This window comes from Brachyistius frenatus, unplaced genomic scaffold (genome assembly GCF_029030835.1).
Source record: "Brachyistius frenatus isolate BFR_SWC_R1_liver_20210118 unplaced genomic scaffold, ASM2903083v1 Contig_37, whole genome shotgun sequence".
Taxonomy (NCBI): Eukaryota; Metazoa; Chordata; class Actinopteri; family Embiotocidae; genus Brachyistius; species Brachyistius frenatus.
In genome coordinates, this window is record NW_027210636.1 from 2,500,032 (window position 1) to 2,518,786 (window position 18,755).

Sequence of the window (18,755 nt, forward strand, 5' to 3'; positions counted from 1 at the left end):
CAGCAATTTGTCGAGTAATTGTTCTTTATTGTCTTAGAAATTAACATTATTCTTCCCAACAAAATTCCTTTTGTGCTGCAAATGCATTGTCATGGTTACAAAACCCTTTGCTCTACACTAACTTACAAATTTACATATATATTTATCTGCTCTGTTGTAAAAATTAATAAATTAGAACAATAAATAGTCTCTTATTTGACACAAGCAGCAGAGGTATCAAAAGACATATAACAAAAAGAAAAATAAGTGTTTTTCCATTGGGTATTTGTGACATCAATGCGTCCCCCTCTTTTCCACTCCTGATTTCTGTTAACATTAAATAAAAAGGAGGTATGTTCGGGGCTCACGGTGCTGGGTCAGTGAGTTGAGCCAGTTAAAATTGTCTGTTACCTAGGAATGTGGTCCTGTCCCACCACCTCAAACAAACTGCCCAGAACGGCTTCAAGTTCTCCGAGCCGAGTAGTGGCGTACATGTTTCTCAACCGCCGACACCTTGCTATCGCTGCAGCTCGTCGGGGAGTGGAAAAGGAGGCATGTGAAGTGGGAAATGGGGTTGGGACAGATAACCCTGCCAGTGGGATGCCTGCACAGTGCCTGTATGTATCAGGAGGCTGCAGGAGGCAGGAGGTGGGCCCGCAGAGTTCATGTCTTGTCAGGTCCGCCTCAGGGAGGTCATTTCGCTGCGTCGCGGCACATGAAGTGCTGATTAGTGTTTGCATCGAGTGGGGAGGCCAGAGATAAGCGGAGAGGGAGACAGAAGTCAGGGGAAAGGGAGAGGGAGGGAGAAAACAGGCCCGCTAGTTCCCACCAGGCCGCACAGACTGGAGGATGGGTTTGGATCTTTGGGAAGTCTTGTGCCTCTTTGGGCGACCATGACAACACAACGACTGTAGATCTGCTGCACATCTCTCGAGTCTCTCCACCGGCTGACCGATCGCAACAACGTGAAAAACTCGTTTCTGGCTGGCGGTACAAAATATATATCTGTCCACTCTCATTCATTTGGAGTGCACACAGTTTCGTGAATGCTGAACGCACACTTCCAGTCTCACCGAGTCACCCTTAAAGAGATGCCAACGATTGTCCTCCTCTTTCGCCGAAGGCCTCCCTGACTCGTCTCCTTTTCTCAGCTTATCGTTAAGTTTCGTGTCCTTCCCCTCACTGTAAGACTTTTTGAAGAGTTCAATTCTCTGAAAGCGTGGACTATCTGCAGCCGCACTCGGCCACCACCATGCCTTCGAACTTGTACTTGTAGGTGACCACGCCCGTGTCGTCCAGGTACAGCAGGGAGATGGGGTCCAGCTTGGTGGGCACGCAACACGCCCGCGCCGCCTTCTGAGGACTGTTGATGTTCACCAACGTCTGCACGATGGCGTGCTTCGTGGGCGTGACGTGCTTCGTCAGCGGGAAGGAACAAACGCCGCTGCACTCGAAGGCGTCGTAACCGGTGGGTGCCAGGATCCAGCTGTCCCATCCGATGTCCTTGAACTCCACGTACAGAGACTGCTTCTTGCAGTGGTTTCCCTTGGCGTTGCGGCGGATGCGGGAGGCCGAGTCGTAGATCAGATTGGAGCGCATTTGGATGAGGTCTTCCTCGTCTGGCTCTCCTTCTTCGTCCCTTCCCAGGTCCCCCCACAGCCCGTTCAGGCCAGTCCCCAAGTCGTTCTGCGGAACCATGTTGGAGGTTTCGCGGTCAATCATCTCATTCAGCTCGAGCTTGTCGTCGCGGTGATCACTGCTTTGATCGTTGGAGAAGACAATCAGCAGGGGTTTGTGTTTTTCCTCGGGGCTGGTGTCGATCTTCATGTCTCCTTCAGCCGGACTGCTGCCCTTGTTGTCTTCCATCACACCTTGAACGTTATCAGCAGTAGCGATGCTGGCGATGTGTACTTCCAACCGGTGCGTGGTGCCGTGGTCAGACTTGCGCCAGCGCTGAACGCTGGCAGTGAGGTCGAAAGCCTCCCAACCGTTATCTGTGTTGAAGACCTGGCGTGACGCCAGCTCCACCAGCTCGACCCGCTCCTCTCCCCCTCCGAATGTATCTCCTCTGCCGGCGTTCGCGTCGGTCAGGTTGTCGTCCCCGTCGTGCGATTCCAGTTCGTAGATGGTGACCTTGCGGTCGACACCGGCATAGAGGTGGCGGTCGGTCTGGACGAGGGTGTAGAGGCGAAGCTCGGCGGCGGTGATGCGTTCGTGATGGGGGACTGACACGTTGAAGAGGAGTGGGTGGCGCCTCACTCCTCCAACACCCACAACACTCGGAGAGGAATCTGGGGAAGGGAAATAAACAGGGAACGTTAATCTTTTGTCCATTTTGGATCATCTTTTTAACGAGACGAGTTGCGCAACACACCCTAGTCCTACCCCCCAAAACACGATTTAACTACTATATTACATTGTTTTTGCAAAGTGTACCACATCAGAATAACAGTAATATTTTGATATTAGCATTGTTTTGCAAAGAGAAGTAGCAAGAAGGGTGTTTTCTGGTGCTGAGATTTATTTAGCTAAACTCACTTGGAGCGACAGTCTCCTTAAAATTTTTTGCATATATGCGAGAAGATACTTATTCTAAATTTCAGTTCTCGTATATCCTGGCCTTAGACATCAGGAAGCGATCAGGTAAATACAATTCAAGTTTTTATGATTGAAGAAAACATGTAAACAAGTAAAATGGGTTTTTTAACTACTTTTTTAATGAATCTACATTATCATCGGGGTCATCATGATAGCTTTTAGAACTGTACCTTCATTTTTGAAGCTGCGGATGATGTTGGCAGTGGGCATGGCGGTGCGGTCGTTAGCGAAGCGGTTGTAGAGCTCCATCATGTACTCGGGCGGCTCCTCTCGCGTACCTCCAGGAGGCAGAGGAGGGGGACCCAAGCCGGACAGGTTGAAAGTCCTCAGGAACTGTTCCTTCAGGCTCTCCATCAGGCTTTGCATGTCCATGTTGCTCTCCTGCTCCAGCATGGAAAGATCCAACACCCCTCCATGTCCGTCCCCGAGCCTCTGGTGGGTGTCGGAGATGGGACTGCCCCCTCCACAGAGAGGCCCCTGGAGCAGCAGCAGGATGGAAAACAGCAAGAGCAAAGTCTTGGAGCTGCAAATGGTTCCCAGTTGAGAGACCCAAATGCTCGCCATGGGAGAAAAAATCTGCAGCAGTCTACTTTATGCCCTCTGGGGTTGCCTTCGGATGAGCTCATGCAACAAATGATTGCAAACTTTAATCCAAAGGTTTGATTAAGTTGTGGTCAGTTCATCTGTAGCCTCAGAAAGTTTTGGCAGGAGCTGCTGACCCTTGCGTCGACCGCCGGGAGTGTGTATTCCTGACGCTCTCTTCCAGATCTCACAGCATTTATTCTCACGCACACCTTTTGATGTCCTTTGAGACGGGGCTGCAGTTCCGGTGACAGGGTGGCCGAGGTTTGCCGTCGCCCGTTCGACTCATCTCTGTGGTGTCCTCTCCTCTGTCAGTCTCTCTCTGTGCTCTGCTCTTTCTTTCTGTCCCCTTATCTATGATATGGTGGGCTCTGCATTGCTCAGTGCTTATGGTCTCTTTGCTGGTGTGTGTGTGTGTGTGTGTGTGTGTGTGTGTGTGTGTGTGTGTGTGTGTGTGTGTGTGTGTGTGTGTGTGTGTGTGTGTGTGTGTGTGTGTGCGCGCGTGCGTGCGTGCCTTCCCTTCAACTCTGTGTGATGCACATGAGTGTGTTATCTCACAACTTCCTTAATGAGGACTTTGTAAACACTGTCCTGTAGCCTCTTCCTTGTGGAAGAGCTATTTTGTTTGGGTGGGTGCTCCGGGCTCGATATACTTCATTTGTTTATTTGCTTTGTAAATGGTGTAGCTCTGCGAGCTGCTGTCTAGGCTCCATTGACCATTTCTATTTGACAAAGTACACCACAGGTCCGTTGATATCGTTGAGTGCAACAGGATGCATCTATTAAGGCAACGCGTGTCCAAATGAAATTGAAATGCAATGAGCTGTAAAGGCGGTAACGATCGAGGATCAAAGATATCGAGTTCAGGACATTTCAAGATGCTCACGAGAACAAAAGAGTTGGACAAAATAAGAATTTAGAAAAAAGGAGGATAAACCCGTCAGTTGTACTCGCTGAAACGTACTTCCTCCTCTGGTAAGTGGACACCATGTTTAAAATGAGACACGTGGGCACAAGAAGCTTCTTCAAAATGCAACGCAAGAAGGAGAGATGATGTACGTTCACAAGGTTTCATCAGGGGCAATTTCCGAGAAACATTCATCTCAATTAGAGAGACAGCTAAAAGTCAAAGGTGATGAGAAACTCGAAGACGCCATCCAACAAGTCGTCACCGAATCTACACGTTAAAGCGGACTGGCACAGCTACCAGGTCCGAGATGCTCCGATTCAACTTCAATTATATCTATATAGCGCCAAATCACAACACGGGTTATTTCGTGGCACGTAACACATTAAAGTCCGTGTAGGGGCAATTTGTCCTGACTTAACAACAACAAAAATAACTCAAAGCTCAAATTCAAACGGTCACTGAGGCACAGAGGAACTAACTGGACGTAGGGAAAACATTCCATTAGGCAAGCGTAACCTTTCAGAGGATTTATTTGATCGTTTCAAGCGAGCAAACAAAGAAAACGATAACGTCTGCTGCCTCCCTTAACCTGGTAAAAAAAACAAAAACAAACATGAACCTTTCCCGGGGCCTGCCCAGGCTTTGCCTGCATACCAAAATGTGTAGATTCACCTGAGGTGCTCGAGCTGACCGGTGCCTTCAAAATAAAAGCATCAGCAATTACTCCAATTAATTAAAGTAATGATATTAATAACGTCGTCAACAAGTGAATCTATACTGTTCAAAACAGCAACAAAATAAATAGATATGGATTTAATTAGTAAATACAACTAATAGCTCCAACAGTCAACAGAACTTTACAAAAGGAATCCAACAATTAAAAAATTCCAACGTAAGCTAGGAGGAATAAAACTCCTCCGACAGAGGGAAGGAAAAAAAACTCCCTTTTAACAGGAAGAAACCTCCAGGTGGGCGGCCATCGGCCTCGACCGGTTGGCAGAGCAGAGAGAGATGACATAAGTAAGGGCTCACGGTGGATCCTCGGCAGATCTGCATACATGCCACCTGAAACCCTCATTCCACCACACAGCCGTCCTTCATTCCTGAGCTTCTTCGGGTGACCTGCAGATACACTCCTGATTTTGGTGCGTGACATAGACGGGAAGGAATGAGCTTTTTTCCTGCCTCTGCCACTCATCTGCCAGTCTGACGGTTGACAGACCTGCTTGTTATCTGCCGCTTTGTTAAATTCCCGCGGCAACAGACCATCACATCTTCCTGATGGCCTTCGGAAGGTTTTGATAGTGGCGTTGTCCTTTTCGCGCACACACAGCCAGGCCCCTGCATGTGGCGTTCATTATGGGCCTCAGAGTGGGACGAATGTGGAGACTTATGGAGTTGTTATTTTTGGACTGACCTCTCTAACAGACAATATTTTGTGCTGATATACAATTTCTGAAGTTTATGATTTCAACCCGTTTCCCCTCCAGTGTTTTGTTTTTACGATGAAAGTACATTTGAATAACGAATGTATTTCCAGGCAAAAACCAAAATCATGTTGGGAGGTGGGAAACCAAAATAATACTGATCACTCTTTCGTTATTAATATTTAGTCTCTTTTCACGTCTGACTTGTTCTTTAACTCCTGAAGGGAATATACACCAAGTCATTGGTCCTCAACTGGTGTGTCCCAACCCATAAGTGGGCCGCTTTGAGTGGTTCGATGGTTTGTCTGTGATTTAACAAAAGTTTAGGGGGAAAAAAAAGAAGTCCCACTTTTATTTTGAAGAGTACACATTTTGTGCTGCTGCAGTTAAATTTTGAAGGACAGACGTTTCCCATGATGCAGCATGTGTGTTAAAACTGTTTGCAGCTAATGTTGTAAAGACAAATGATTTAGATGTCATTCGAGCATTTGTCGACAGCTTTAAGATGCGATAAATCTGCCTTTTATTTAATTGGGTCTTTGTCCCTCATTGCACTTTTGTTGCTTTTTTGCTGTTGTTTATTTCATGTTTTTATGTATGCCTTTTCTTGGTGAAATAAATTTCAGTGGCACAAAAATTGGATACATTTGCATCTTACCTTAATGTCCAAAGGAAAATGAAGGTCTTGAGCAACTGGAAAACCCAGCCGCTGGTTGATGAAGGGTCGTTTTAAAAGTCTAGGGTATGACTTTTTGGCCACCGCCATCTTGGTTTTCTGGAGCAAGAAGTTAGCATGTTTGGACGAGCTGTGGAGGAGCGAGGGGGTGGATCTGATCCAACGTGACCAAAAGAGTCAAGCTGCAGCAGGTGCTTTCAATTTGTTACAAAAATAAAAAGAAGATAAGGATAATAATCCAAAACCAACAACAGAAAGCTGATGGGCCGGCCAAAATTAACTAAAGAAGGGAAGCCACTCAGACCGACCTACAAAGAGTCATCGGATCCGGTGTTTTCCCTCTAAACTAGGCCAACATCAAAACTAATCCTAAGACCAATAAAGCCCAAAAAAATCAGGACTCAACAAAAGATCTGAGCTCCCTGCCCCCTTTTTATTGGTTTCCACTCAATCAGACCAGACCAGATTCATCTGAGACTTCACAACGTTGTTTAGCTGCTAATTTCTCCACTATGATCACCACCTAGGTCGCTGTGGGCTGAAAAAAGCTGTTTACTGTTGGTTGCCTCTGAAGGGTGTGTGTTTGGGGGCGTGTCTAGTTTGACTGACAGGCCTCTGTGCAGTCAGACCTCCCCTTCGCTCCTTCTCCAATTTACACAAATATGGTAACTTCTGGCTCAAAATTGTTTTGTTTTTTTCAAAATGTCAGTTCACAAACCAATGGGTTGCCGCTTGGGCCCGACATCCGAAACAATGAGCTGAAAGGGTCTATAATGTGTCATAGCCCTGAGCTAAAGGGAGCTGAAGAATCCAGTGATAATTCTCTGAAAGTTTGTACCAAGTGGCACCTGTCAGCTTCATCTAGTTTTTCAAATGTAAAGTGAAATTAAAAATAACATTGATTAGTGCAGTTTTAATAAAAAAAAATAAAAAAAACCTGCATTTTTAGAGGAATGTATAGAAAGCTGTATGATTTACATATACTTAACCTATAACAGGATGCTCTGTCAGGAAATTTAATAGTTCCCCGAAAGAGTCTTCATGATTTCCGGGCTCATGCAGTCACCAGGTCAGAATTTCCAATTTTGTGGAGTAAAAGTATTTCATGCATTCACACAAAAACCACTTAGATTTGTGCAGTTTTATTAATTTACCACTGAAATGAAACACTAAATGACGACGTCCACATGACACACAGCATTTGTATTGTCCGCCAATGATATTATCCAACATCCAGCTGTCCTCTGATCAAAGGCTTCGAGCAGAGCTGATGTTGCATTCCCACGTCAACAACTCATTCATTCCAGATGCGATTCTTCCTTCTCTGTATCCTGTATGGCTCATATACAGTGACACGGCTCCTGCAGCACTTTGTGCTAAAAGTCTCTAATGTGAATTTTAAAGCCTATTTAAATGTCCTCTGAACAAACTTTTCTCACAGGCACAAACAAATGAGCCAATTATTTATCTTCAGGACCAAACAGAGCTTAAATGGAAAACATCCAGAAATGACGTCGAGTCAAATACGGGAGTATTTTTTTTCCCACCCGCAGCTCCTGTGAAATTACTTCTGCAGAGTTTTAACGGCGGTCATAAATCCACAAGTCGCAAATTTACTTTTTTTTGTCTTTTTGCTGAATGTCCCTCTGCAGCTCCTCCTTGCGTCTCTGGGCCTCGTCTCGACTGCGCTCTGCATTTTTCAGGGAGATCTCCAGATCGGCCACACGACGGCGCTCCACCTCCAGAGCAGACTGGAGCTCCGCCACCTTGGCCTTCAGCTCCTTGTTCTCCTGCTGCAAACTGACGAGCGATAATACGAAAACAAGGAGGGTTTAGATTCACAGGAGAAAAAGTCTCCCCCCCCAAAAAAAAAAAAACGGTTCTGGAAACAGGTTTCAGTGTAATTGTACCAACGTAAAACAATGTGCTTAGAGAAGTTTTTAGGGATTCAATTTCCTTTCATTCATTTTGTCAAAATACTGACTTGCGTTTTATAACAAAAACCCTTTTATACCCTTCATTCACTGAAAAGGTTGTTAAGATAAGAGAAGAGCATTTTTTTTTTTTTTAAAGTGATGTTTACAGCAGTAAACATGGTTAAATGTTGGTTTTAAAGAGTTATTTTAATAAAAGAAGTACCTTTAAGAGTGATATCAGTTGGTGTGTATGACATGGGACGGCTGGTGAATGTGACTCACCAGTCGACAGGCTGCTGCTCTTTCTTCTGTTCTGCCTCGCTGTTGACCTGCTGACCTGAGCCGCTCGCCGTCAGGACGTCTGCGCTCTTTTGATGGGAAAGCACCCTGACGGGCCGGGGGGCACTATTGGGTTTTTGGGAGGCAGCGGCAGCGGCAGGAGCACCCGTGTTGTCGCTTCCCCTTCGGGCAGTGAGTCTACCCTCTCCCTCCTTGTTAGTCATCTGAGAGCCCCCGAAAAACAACCCCGAATTCCGCAGGTCCAGGGTTTTAAAAATGTCCTCCGACAACGTCCCGCTCTTCTCCTCCACGCTCTCGTGGATGCGGCTCCACCTGGTGAGGGCGTCGGCCTTGGCTGCCATCCCGGTGAGCGGGCAGTTGAAGACGGGCAGCGTCTGAGTGCGTTTGCGGGGACTTTCGTGCCATTCGTCCTTTGAAGAAGAAGGAGGAGGCTCCTTCTGGACGGTTCGGGGGTTGCAGTTTCCTGTAGCGGGACCTGGACTGTCGGTGTCCTCCTCTTCCTCTGGAGACTCAGACAGAGATGCATCACCCATCTGAGAAAAAGATGAACAGACAGAACTGGGATTGAGTCCAAAAAAAATAAATAACCAAATGTTAATTTAATGACGGCATTTAAAAGTTAGCACACAGGAACTATTAGTACCAATGGCAGAAGCTATTAATGCTGGCATAGACTGTGTGTGGAGATGTAAAGATTCTCCATTAACAATGTATTTTAAATACCATAAAATATTCACTTTCTAGCCAAGAGTTTGATGAGAAAACTAAAATCTAGTGTCTGTGCGTTAAAGAAGTAAAGGGAGCAGGCAGCTAAGCTAACCGTCCCCTACTCCACTCTTATAGATTTTAATAATGGTATCTTTTCACCTAACTAACAGCAATAAAATAACTACACATATTTACCAAAATGTTGAACCATTATCTGTTGATACTGACAAAAACATATGCAACTTTATTTGTTAAAATTGATCTAGTGACAAACTTAATTGTCTACGAACGTGGGGTTTTCATTCAGTCTTATTTTATCAAAAATTCACATTGAATTTTGGACCCTTGTGATTTAGATATTTTAGAACATGTTTTTCCTCATTGGCCATTCGATCGCTTGCAGAATAACAAAGCACGATTTCATAATGTTATTCTCCTCGGTGTCAAAGCAGGACATATAAAAATAAAAAAAAAAATCCTTTCACAGAGGCTCATGTTGCGCAATCAGCCACTCGTACCTCTGAAGACTCCCAGCCCACAAAGCTTCGGGGAGTGTTCTTCTGGCTCTCGGCCTTGTTTGAAGGGGAGGAGGGGGGCACGTCTTTGGAGAGCGGAAACAGTCTCTCATGCTGTCTGATCATCACAGTCATCAGCTTTTGGATCTGAGGAGTCGCTGCGAAGAAAAACGAACACCAACGTGAAACGATAACGATCGAAATGTCTTATCTTTTGGCTTTTATGCAAATCTTTGGACTTTTGAAAAAAAAAACAAAAAAAAAACACTGAAGTTCACCGTGCTTCTACCGTATCTCACAGCACATTAAAGGGCCCGACGTGGTTTCTCACCCTTCATCACCTCGATGGGGTCCTCTATCTGAGGTTTGAGCAGGTTGATCCCCATCACCGTCGCCAGGTTTTCCACGTTCATCTTATTCACCTTGGACTGCAGCTGCACCTCGAACAAAAACCTGAAAACGAAAAAGACGCGATTCACACCGCTGACAGATGTACCGACGGACCCGGAAACTAATCTCCGGACAGAACTTGGCTCATGTGGTCAACCAGAAGGGGCTTTGGACACGTCAATAACGGGGTGTCTTCTCCACGAAATGCCCTTGCTGGGCCTTCGTACCCACGACTGTTTGTTGTGCTGTGAAGGTCAGACATGGGGTTAAGGACCTGAAGGTTAGTCTCTGCCTTACAACCACGAAGACACCAGGGTTATTGTTTTTTTCTAACTGGACCGTCCCGTGATGCTTCGTGCTTCGGCGTCCACTCACCGGCAGACATAACCGAGAAGGTTGTAGTTGGTCCTGGGCAGAAGAGCGATTTGTTTGTCCATCTTTTCCCAACCCTGCGGGGACACACGGAGAAGAGATTAAAGGACATGGACGCTTCAAATATCTCAAGACCTCTCCTTCCTCTCATAGACTTTTTTTTTTTAAATTTTATTTGATTTTTTTTTTATGTGTACCTCCGTGCTGCTGGAGTCCAGCATGTTGGTGCAGTCCAGGAAGTCTTGGTACTGAGTCCAGGGCACGACGGGTTCAGGCAGCTCCCGCAGGTACAGTTTGAGTAGTGACGCCACCGTGTGGACATCTGTGTCACTGAGGGGTGATGACGCATTGTTAATCATCCACTGAAACTATATGACCGACATTTAAACCTTAAACCACTCGGCGCCGTGCCAGAGTTGGCGTGTCTTTGATATAAACTGGAACCTTCCCTCTGCAGCACAGACATGCAGTTTGATTGATTACATGCATGTAGAAACCTCTGACATCTTAAATACAAGCTCGGTTGATTCTACTACTGCATGCATTTTAATGCTGTTTGACATCATTCAAACATCTTTTCTCACTGCGGAGTTAAAATGTTTGTATCAAGTATGCAACTTTCTCCGTGTTCCCCGTCATGTGTCATAAATGTTTTACAGGAAAGCGTCGACATGTGGGATGCTGAGTAAACAAAGTCATTTTCTTTGGAAGTCCTCCAGGATTTCCTCTGATGTTGTAAGATCTGGGCCTCCGGGCCGAGTTCTGTATATTTGGCTGGTGCTAAATATACAACTCGACAAGAATACAACTCAAGGGGATAACACTGAAGCTCATGTCTCAACTTTGTAATAAAGCCTCTTTCAATGACTTTGTGTTCTTTGATTTTAGAATACAGTCAAACGGGGTAAATGCAGCAGTTGAATGTAACCAAGTACATTTACTCAGGTACTCTACTTCAGTACAAGGTACTTGTACTTTACTTGAGTATCTCCATGTCATGCAGTTTTATGTTGTACTCCACTACATCTCAGAGGTAAATAATTTACTTTTTACTCCACTACATTTCTCTGACAGCTTTAGTTACTCTTAAAGATGAAAGATTTTCATGTCTCTCCAACTGTGTTGATTTTGAATTTTGCTGATAAATAAACTTGCTGAATAAACTATTTAAAATCCTTTTTGGATCAGGTAAAAACATGTTTCACCTCTAGTTGAGTATTTTCACATATGGTATGAACACTCGTACTTCAGTACTTTACTTTAATGGATGTTTTAACAGCGCTCTGTCAGAGCAGCCTGTGAGGTTGAGTAATAATAGGCGTCCTCCTGTGTGCCTACCAGAACAGGATGTGGTACCACCCTCAACTCTGAGAAGACAGAAATCTAGCAGCCTCTCACTCTGTGTCATTCTCATCGCTCCTCGTTTTTCTCAGAGTAAAGCGGATGCCGCTGATTGTTTGAGGTTTGGACATTCGTCTCCTTTTATGGCAGTGCCCTTCTTAAGATCATCGAAAGACGACTTAAGAAATTATTTCCGAACACGCAACTCGTGATGAGTAAACCGCTTTATAATCACTTCAGTATTTCCAGCGATTTCAAAAGCCAGAATAATGCTACTCTCAGTTTACGCAGCGTTCAACAGTGCAAACGTGATTTTCACCTGGGGAAGGAGGGCCTCTCTCCCGCATCGAAGGCGTCTCTGAACTGTTTGACGGCGTTGTCCTGGCCGGGCAGGCGGAAGATGCCCTCCTCATTCAGCCCGTGTTCCGTGATGAACTCCACACACTTCTGCACCAGGATCGGCACCATGTGAGGCCCGAAGCGCCGCTCGTACGTCACCGTGTCCTTCAGACTCTTTCCGAACACTGCAGAGATGCAAAGAGGGGAAAGACGTGACTTCTCTGGCCGGAAGTTTCCTTCGCAGTGTGATAAGAAAGACAGATTCACACGTTTAAAATGACACTATGCTGTCCTTTTCTCTCTCTGCTCTCCCGTCACTCCAACCGCTGGATGCAGATGGCTCCGCCCACCCCTGAGCCTGGTTCTGTCCGAGGTTTCTTCCTGTTAAAACGGGAGGTTTTCCTTCCCTCTGTTGGAGGTTTTTCTCCCTTAAAGTGGAGGTTGTTTTTTTTCTTCCCTCTTAGCTTATGTGGGAATTGTTGAATTGTTGGGTTTCTCTGTATAATGTTGTAAAGTTAAAGGACTTTAATGTGTTATGTGCCATGAAATAACCTGTTGTGATTTGGCGCTAAATAAAATAAAATTGAATTGAATTGAATAGTGTCGCTTCTCACACGGCCTTTATGGTATTTGTGATACTTGTGCTTTAAACTATTGATTTGTTAAATTGAAGATTTAAAAAAAAATTTTTTTCTATTCACTTTAAAAGAACGGTCCCAAATCTTTAAGGAAATCATGAATTCACTTGCAGTTTATTTACAGTAAATATGAACCTAGTCAAAACATTGGTAGCTTAACTTAGCATACAGACTTGAAACTAAAGCTTGTCTCTGCCCACCAACCTCCAATACTCTCTAATTAACACAAGACATTTCCTCTCTGTCATGAGAGGACTCGCCTCTTTGCTGGACTATTTATTATGTATACCATAATGTACAATGACTTCAATGCTTCCTTTTTTTATGCTAAGCTAAGTGCACCTAAACCAAAACCTGCTTTGTTTGTTGTTGCCTGGAAGCAGATTTTTTTAAATTTTTATTTATTCATACTTTATTTATTTCTACGCTTGCTTTACTTTTGCCCTTCCCCCCCATTCCTATTCTTTATGCTAAGCAAAGCTACACATGTAAAGGACAGTTATGAGAAAGGGTATCAATCGTCTCATCAAACTCTTAGAAAGACTTTCTGATTGACTGAATTTTCCCAAAAACCGCTCAACACTTGCTGTAGTTTCTAGAGTCAGATATGACAGTCGCAGCGTGATACATGACCACAGCTTCCATAACGATGTACGGCGTTACTCAACCTCCACTCGTCGGTACTCCGATGACTCTGCGCAGAGTGCGAACCCACTCCTCCATGTCACTCTGGGAGTTGGCCATGAACACGTAGGGACATCGCTCTCTGTCTCCAGTTGCACCTTAGAAAGGAAAAACAACAACAACAACAACACACCGTCAGAAAATGTCAGATCTGAATAAAGATTTCCAAAGTAAGCTGTGATTGTTATCCAGTTCTTGGTAGTTTAGACATTTTTATCATACAGACAATTTTTTTTTTTTTCTCAGACAGGCAGATACAGGAACGGGAAATGATTCATGATCTAAAAATACTGGTTTACAGGGAGTATTAAAAGTTGTGCGTTTGACGGATGAAGAAGGGCGATGAAGAAATGGTCAAACGAGATAAAAATAATTAAATTTAAAAAAAAAATCCATGCCAGGCTTCCCCTTTTTTTTTTTTTTTAAGGGGTCAGCAATATGCTTACGTGGTATGATCTCAAAGAGGCATTTTCCCGAGTCATCTGAGGTTGAAGGGAGTTCATTGACTTTACTGAAGCGCAGTTGGATAACTCCCTGCAGACCAAAAACAGGAGCACAAAAACACACAGAAGAAACGTAAATATCCAAACCAGAACTTCGAACCAACCGCCGATAGTCCTACTGCGACTTAACATTCATTCATGGAGCACCACACGTTACCGTTTATGTAAACCGGCCACTCTGAATTACAGAAAAGTGTAGACAAGGTCAAAGAAGGTCGGCCTGTTCTCACTGCAGGTACAGATGTACAATTTACAGTAAAATGAAAATGTTTCAGGGTGTACTAACGTTCACTGCTGACACTGCAGCATATACAGTTCATTTTGGTTATTTCCAATTCCTCTTTCTCCCATTCTCTCCACCCACAGGCCACTCATAGGTCAAAAATTAAAAAAAAAAAAATGGCTCAAAGAAGAAGAAAGGGAAGAAAGAAAACGACCAAACATGATGAGCGTGTTTTCTTTGTTCGTTGATAATAGTAAACAAATGTGACCATTCTCCCTGTAGATCGTCCCGATAGGGGTTTTGGCCTCTCCTCCTCAAATCCCAGGAATGAATGGCTCCATGAGGGTTCAAAGGTTTTATCATCTCCACGCCACCTTTCTGAACGGCCAAGTATCACACAAAAAGCGTGCAATACCCACATCTGTCCACTAGAGGGTAGCGCGTCAGTGTCACGTTTAGCCTCGCCGAGGCGTGAAAAGTACACGCATGTATGACCGGGGTCGAAGTAGTGATGAAGCACAAAAAGTGTGTCGGTGTTTGAGTCTGCCATGAAGCGAAAAATTTATTTTTCCCGAGTAACATAGCTACGTTTCTTGCGTAACATGCGAACTTATCGTATGGAAAGCAACATGCGCGACGTACGAAATGTTACTTACGAATATATTTTACCCAAACCACGACCTTCTCTTTAACCGAACCAAGTACTTTTGGTGCATGAGCCTAAAGCACGAAACTCGTCACGCTTAGGCGAAGGGGGAAAACTTGACACTGACACGGTATCCCCTAGTGGGCTCACGGGTGTATTACACGCTTTGGTGTGACACTGGGAAGCTTTGGAGGGTACGCCCACAAAGATGGCTTTTAAACCCATGACAACGGACTAAATAGACAGATAGAGATACTTTCTTAATACCGCAAGGGGAAATTTTGTAAAACTGTATGACTGTATGGTCGTAGCTACATGTTTGATAAATGTGACAAATATGAATGGAAAACTGTTCAAAAAAGAAAACACATAAAAGTGCAAAATACATTAAAAAAAAATAAAAAAATATACTATCAGTGAATAGTGGCCTCTCTTGTAGGGCTCCAAGCACCCGTTAGTTTCATCTACAGGAAGTCTGCTGCAGTTAGCCACACTTAGTGTTTGTGGTGTTGATTGGAAATGATAAGATTTCTTATTGACTTAACTGTGTATGAAGATACAAAACATTTCCACCAACTAGACTTACTTCAGATGTCTGCAGACGGCGGTTATAGTATAATACTGGTTTGCTTTAATTAGTCACAGCATTTTAAAGAAGGAAAAACATCAGCGTATAATAGAGAGAAGGAAATGTTTTGATGACGATCGTGTAATTTTGGAGAGTATTAATGCAATAGCATGAATAAATGTCTTGTCACCTGGACGGTGGTCTCCTTGTCATCTTTGTGGTAGGTCAGTGTGCTGCCTCTCAGCACAAAGTAACGGTGCTGCCAGTTTTTGACCAACGACCTCTGTTGTTTCTTCAGCCAGCCGGCCTTCAGAGGCCTCTCCATGGACCTGGGGGAGCGCGGTGAGCCCGGCCCGGGGCCTCCTTCTCCAGGTATCACGCTCTTGGATCGTGCTGCTCCAAAACACAGCAGACGGAAGTAAAAAAAAAAAAAAAAAAAAAAAAACACACACACACACACACACACACACAAACAATCCCTCAACGTGCAGTGTCACAGCCGGAGCTGCAAAACTTTAGCAAAACATCAGCGGGGCTCGGCTACACAGCAGAGCGCTTCCTCTTTTTTTTTTTTGACCTGACAATGCGTCAGCCTATCAGGGACCGGCAGCGCTGCGGCCTGTTTTTTGTTCCACATCTCTGCTGGTCTGACCTGATCAGTTTCCTGTGGAAGGTTGCATGAATACAGCAGTGATTGTTGTGCAAAAATAACAGTGACGTGCGAGGAACTGACCGACAAAAAAAACACCAAGACAGAAAAGTCCCGAGATTTTAGTTCTCTGTAAACTCAACTAAAAGTGAAACGGACACAATAATAAAGTCCTACGTTGTTGTTGTTTTTTTTGTGTTTTTTTTTTTTAAAGGTCACCCTTGTGACCGTGAAAGGCTGATATGCGCTGGAGCGATGAAAGGAGCCGAGGTTACGTGGCCCGGAGAAGACGGTCCGAGTACCAGGCGGAGATAGCCGGGACCGACACACGGCCCGCTCTCTCAGTTCTCCTTCAATTCACCGTGACTTGTTAGACAAGATGACAGAGGAAGAAGAGGAGAAGAAGAAGGGCCGCAGTGGGGTAAACAGGAAGCCGCAAAAACATCGTCGCCGGGGGCCTTTGAAGGTCTCCACCTACGAGCCCGGGGAGGCCTTTTGGTCTAATTGTAATTAGCACCACCCTCCCCTCGATTAGTGGGAAGTCGAGCCCACACACGGAGGCTGAAGTCACGCCACGCCCTTCACTCACAAACACATGCCGTCGATTCATGATGGGACCCGCAGAGATGTGTTAACCATCATCGCAGAGAAATTCACGTCAAGAGTAACACTTTTATGTCGAGACAGACACAGGAGAGAGTGATATTCAGTTTTCTTCAAACAGAACTCAAACTAACAAGCCATTTCATTAAATGACTTAAAAAGTCACGTGCGGAAACGTAAAGTTGGTATTTACAGGCCTGAATTTACACGATCCTGCATCAGCTGATGACAGAATCAACATCTATTTTGTACTTCTGTGATCAGGCAGCATTCAAACACGATGAATTGGCTATAAAAAAATTAAAAAAAGAACTCGGTTCGAGAAGAATAGTTTGATATTTTGACATTCTTGCTGTGAGTTAAAAGATTGATATCGCTCTCACGGTCAGAAGAAGTTATGTCAAACTTCTCTGATAACTCAGATGTAAAAACCAAAAAGTCAAGATTTTACTGGTTCATGAAGAATCAGTTTCTGATAGTTTCCTTCCTTGAATTTAACCTTTAATCTAAAAAGGTTTGCGGTTGACTGTTCAGATGTTTATCAAAGGACTGACGAAGTGGGATTTGTGCAAAGACAATCATCGCACATCATATATGTACCGTATGTATTCAAAGTGTTGGCGGAGTTACACACTGAAAGCCACAAAGTCAGTTTTGCAGAAACCGAGCTCTTGCATCAGCTTCCTGCTGGAAGCTTTCATGAACTCAAGTTCCAGAGTAGAAAATTTTTAAAAAAAAAATAAAAATAATAATAATAATTCCTGCTGTCGTGGTCCACAAAACATCTCAAATCACAAGAGGGTCATACTTTCATACCAGACAAGAGCAGCATGAGAATAAAAACCGACGCGAGGCAGGTGAAATAAACGCACTGCAGGAAGCCACTTCTTTCCACCACGCTCGAACAACCAGCGCCACCGATGGCACGACAAGATTAAAAGCTGGAGAACTGCGCAGAATCCATCCAGTCAAGTCATCGCTTATGTGCAAACCTCCTGTGATGTGCATGTTGCAACCGTTGTGCCACGCACGCTTGAGAAACCAGCCATGTACAAACACTATTAGTACACGTAACCCAGCGGGCAGCACAAATACATAACAGCACACACACATGAACACATAGGCGGGTCAACCACTGGGAGTTACTTTAAAGTCAAGAAAAAGCACTTTTTGAAGTATCGAATGTGACGTTTGAATATATAAGCGGTGTATTTTCTATTTGAAATAGCAGTGACTTGTGTTTATTTTTCTTAAATGGCCAACAACCAATACGCTCACAGACCCCACACGGAGAAAACAATATGCAGCATGTGAGTAATTATAATTATTTTTCGATGATAAGACACCTCTACAACTCCTTTCAGTTTTACTTTACACGTCATAAATTCGTAAGGAAAAAAAACAGAAACAGAACTTTCGCAGAAGACGATTCGGTTCAGATGACTTTGGATGACAGCTCATAAAGTGTCTGTAATGTGGAGTGTGTGAGTGCTGCATCCACTCCCGGCCGTCAGTGAACGCAGCACGGCCACTCACCTATCCGAGCCGTCTCAGCCTTGAAGGTGCTGAAGTCCCAGTTGCGAGGTAGTTTCAGAGACATCGTCCGCCGGTCAGTGTCTCAGGTTCAACACGTGCACTCCCACACCTGTCCACACACACACACACATACACACATGCACACTCACACATATAAATACACACGCACACAAATACACACACACACACACACAAACTGGAGATATCGCAGATCGCACTTCCTGCTTCCTCTGTGTTAATCTGTCTTCTTCTCTATTTTTTTTTTCAGCCCTTCACAACGTGTCATCTCATGTTTCCTCTTACTTCCATGTTCATACTTGTCTCTGGCTGCGTTAATGGCTTGCAGGCTGAATCATTTAAAAAAAAAAATATATAAATAAATAAATAAAAGAAGAAGCTCCAAGTCTTCTTCTTCTTCAAGTGACAGATGCTCACTGGTCTCGCAAGAAAAGAAAGAAAGAAAAAAAAAAAAAAAGCACCGCCGACTTCAGAGGAAATGGGTTTCGACAGTGAGTGAAGCTTGTTGTTTCACATCTCAGCCTGCAGAGAGACAAACACAGTCAGCAGCTACAGAAGTCGTCCTTTAAGGGGAAAGCTGGAGGTGTCAGGCGGCTTCTACCGACTGACACCAACGGAATATAATGTCAAAATG

The 18,755-nt window shown here is 44.4% G+C and overlaps 3 protein-coding genes across 3 annotated transcripts in view; 1 reads left to right on the forward strand and 2 right to left on the reverse strand.

The window, feature by feature from the left end:
• Window positions 1–18,755, forward strand: part of LOC138622685 (zinc finger protein 703-like) — a 282,664-nt gene that overhangs the window by 43,615 nt on the left and 220,294 nt on the right. The gene's annotated exons all lie outside the window — the stretch shown is intronic.
• bmp10 (bone morphogenetic protein 10) lies at window positions 39–3,141 on the reverse strand. The gene is made up of 2 exons (XM_069701466.1): window positions 2,748–3,141; window positions 39–2,270 (listed from the first exon to the last, which is right to left on the reverse strand). The coding sequence occupies exons 1-2, from the start codon at window positions 3,139–3,141 to the stop codon at window positions 1,204–1,206; spliced, it is 1,461 nt and encodes a 486-aa protein (XP_069557567.1). The 3' UTR covers window positions 39–1,203.
• arhgap25 (Rho GTPase activating protein 25) lies at window positions 7,299–18,212 on the reverse strand. Its single transcript, XM_069701648.1, has 11 exons — window positions 18,104–18,212; window positions 15,506–15,708; window positions 13,822–13,909; window positions 13,360–13,473; window positions 12,034–12,238; window positions 10,571–10,703; window positions 10,377–10,450; window positions 9,943–10,064; window positions 9,615–9,769; window positions 8,371–8,921; window positions 7,299–7,972 (listed from the first exon to the last, which is right to left on the reverse strand). Exons 1-11 carry the CDS (start codon window positions 18,165–18,167, stop codon window positions 7,786–7,788), a joined length of 1,896 nt encoding a protein of 631 aa, XP_069557749.1. The 5' UTR covers window positions 18,168–18,212; the 3' UTR covers window positions 7,299–7,785.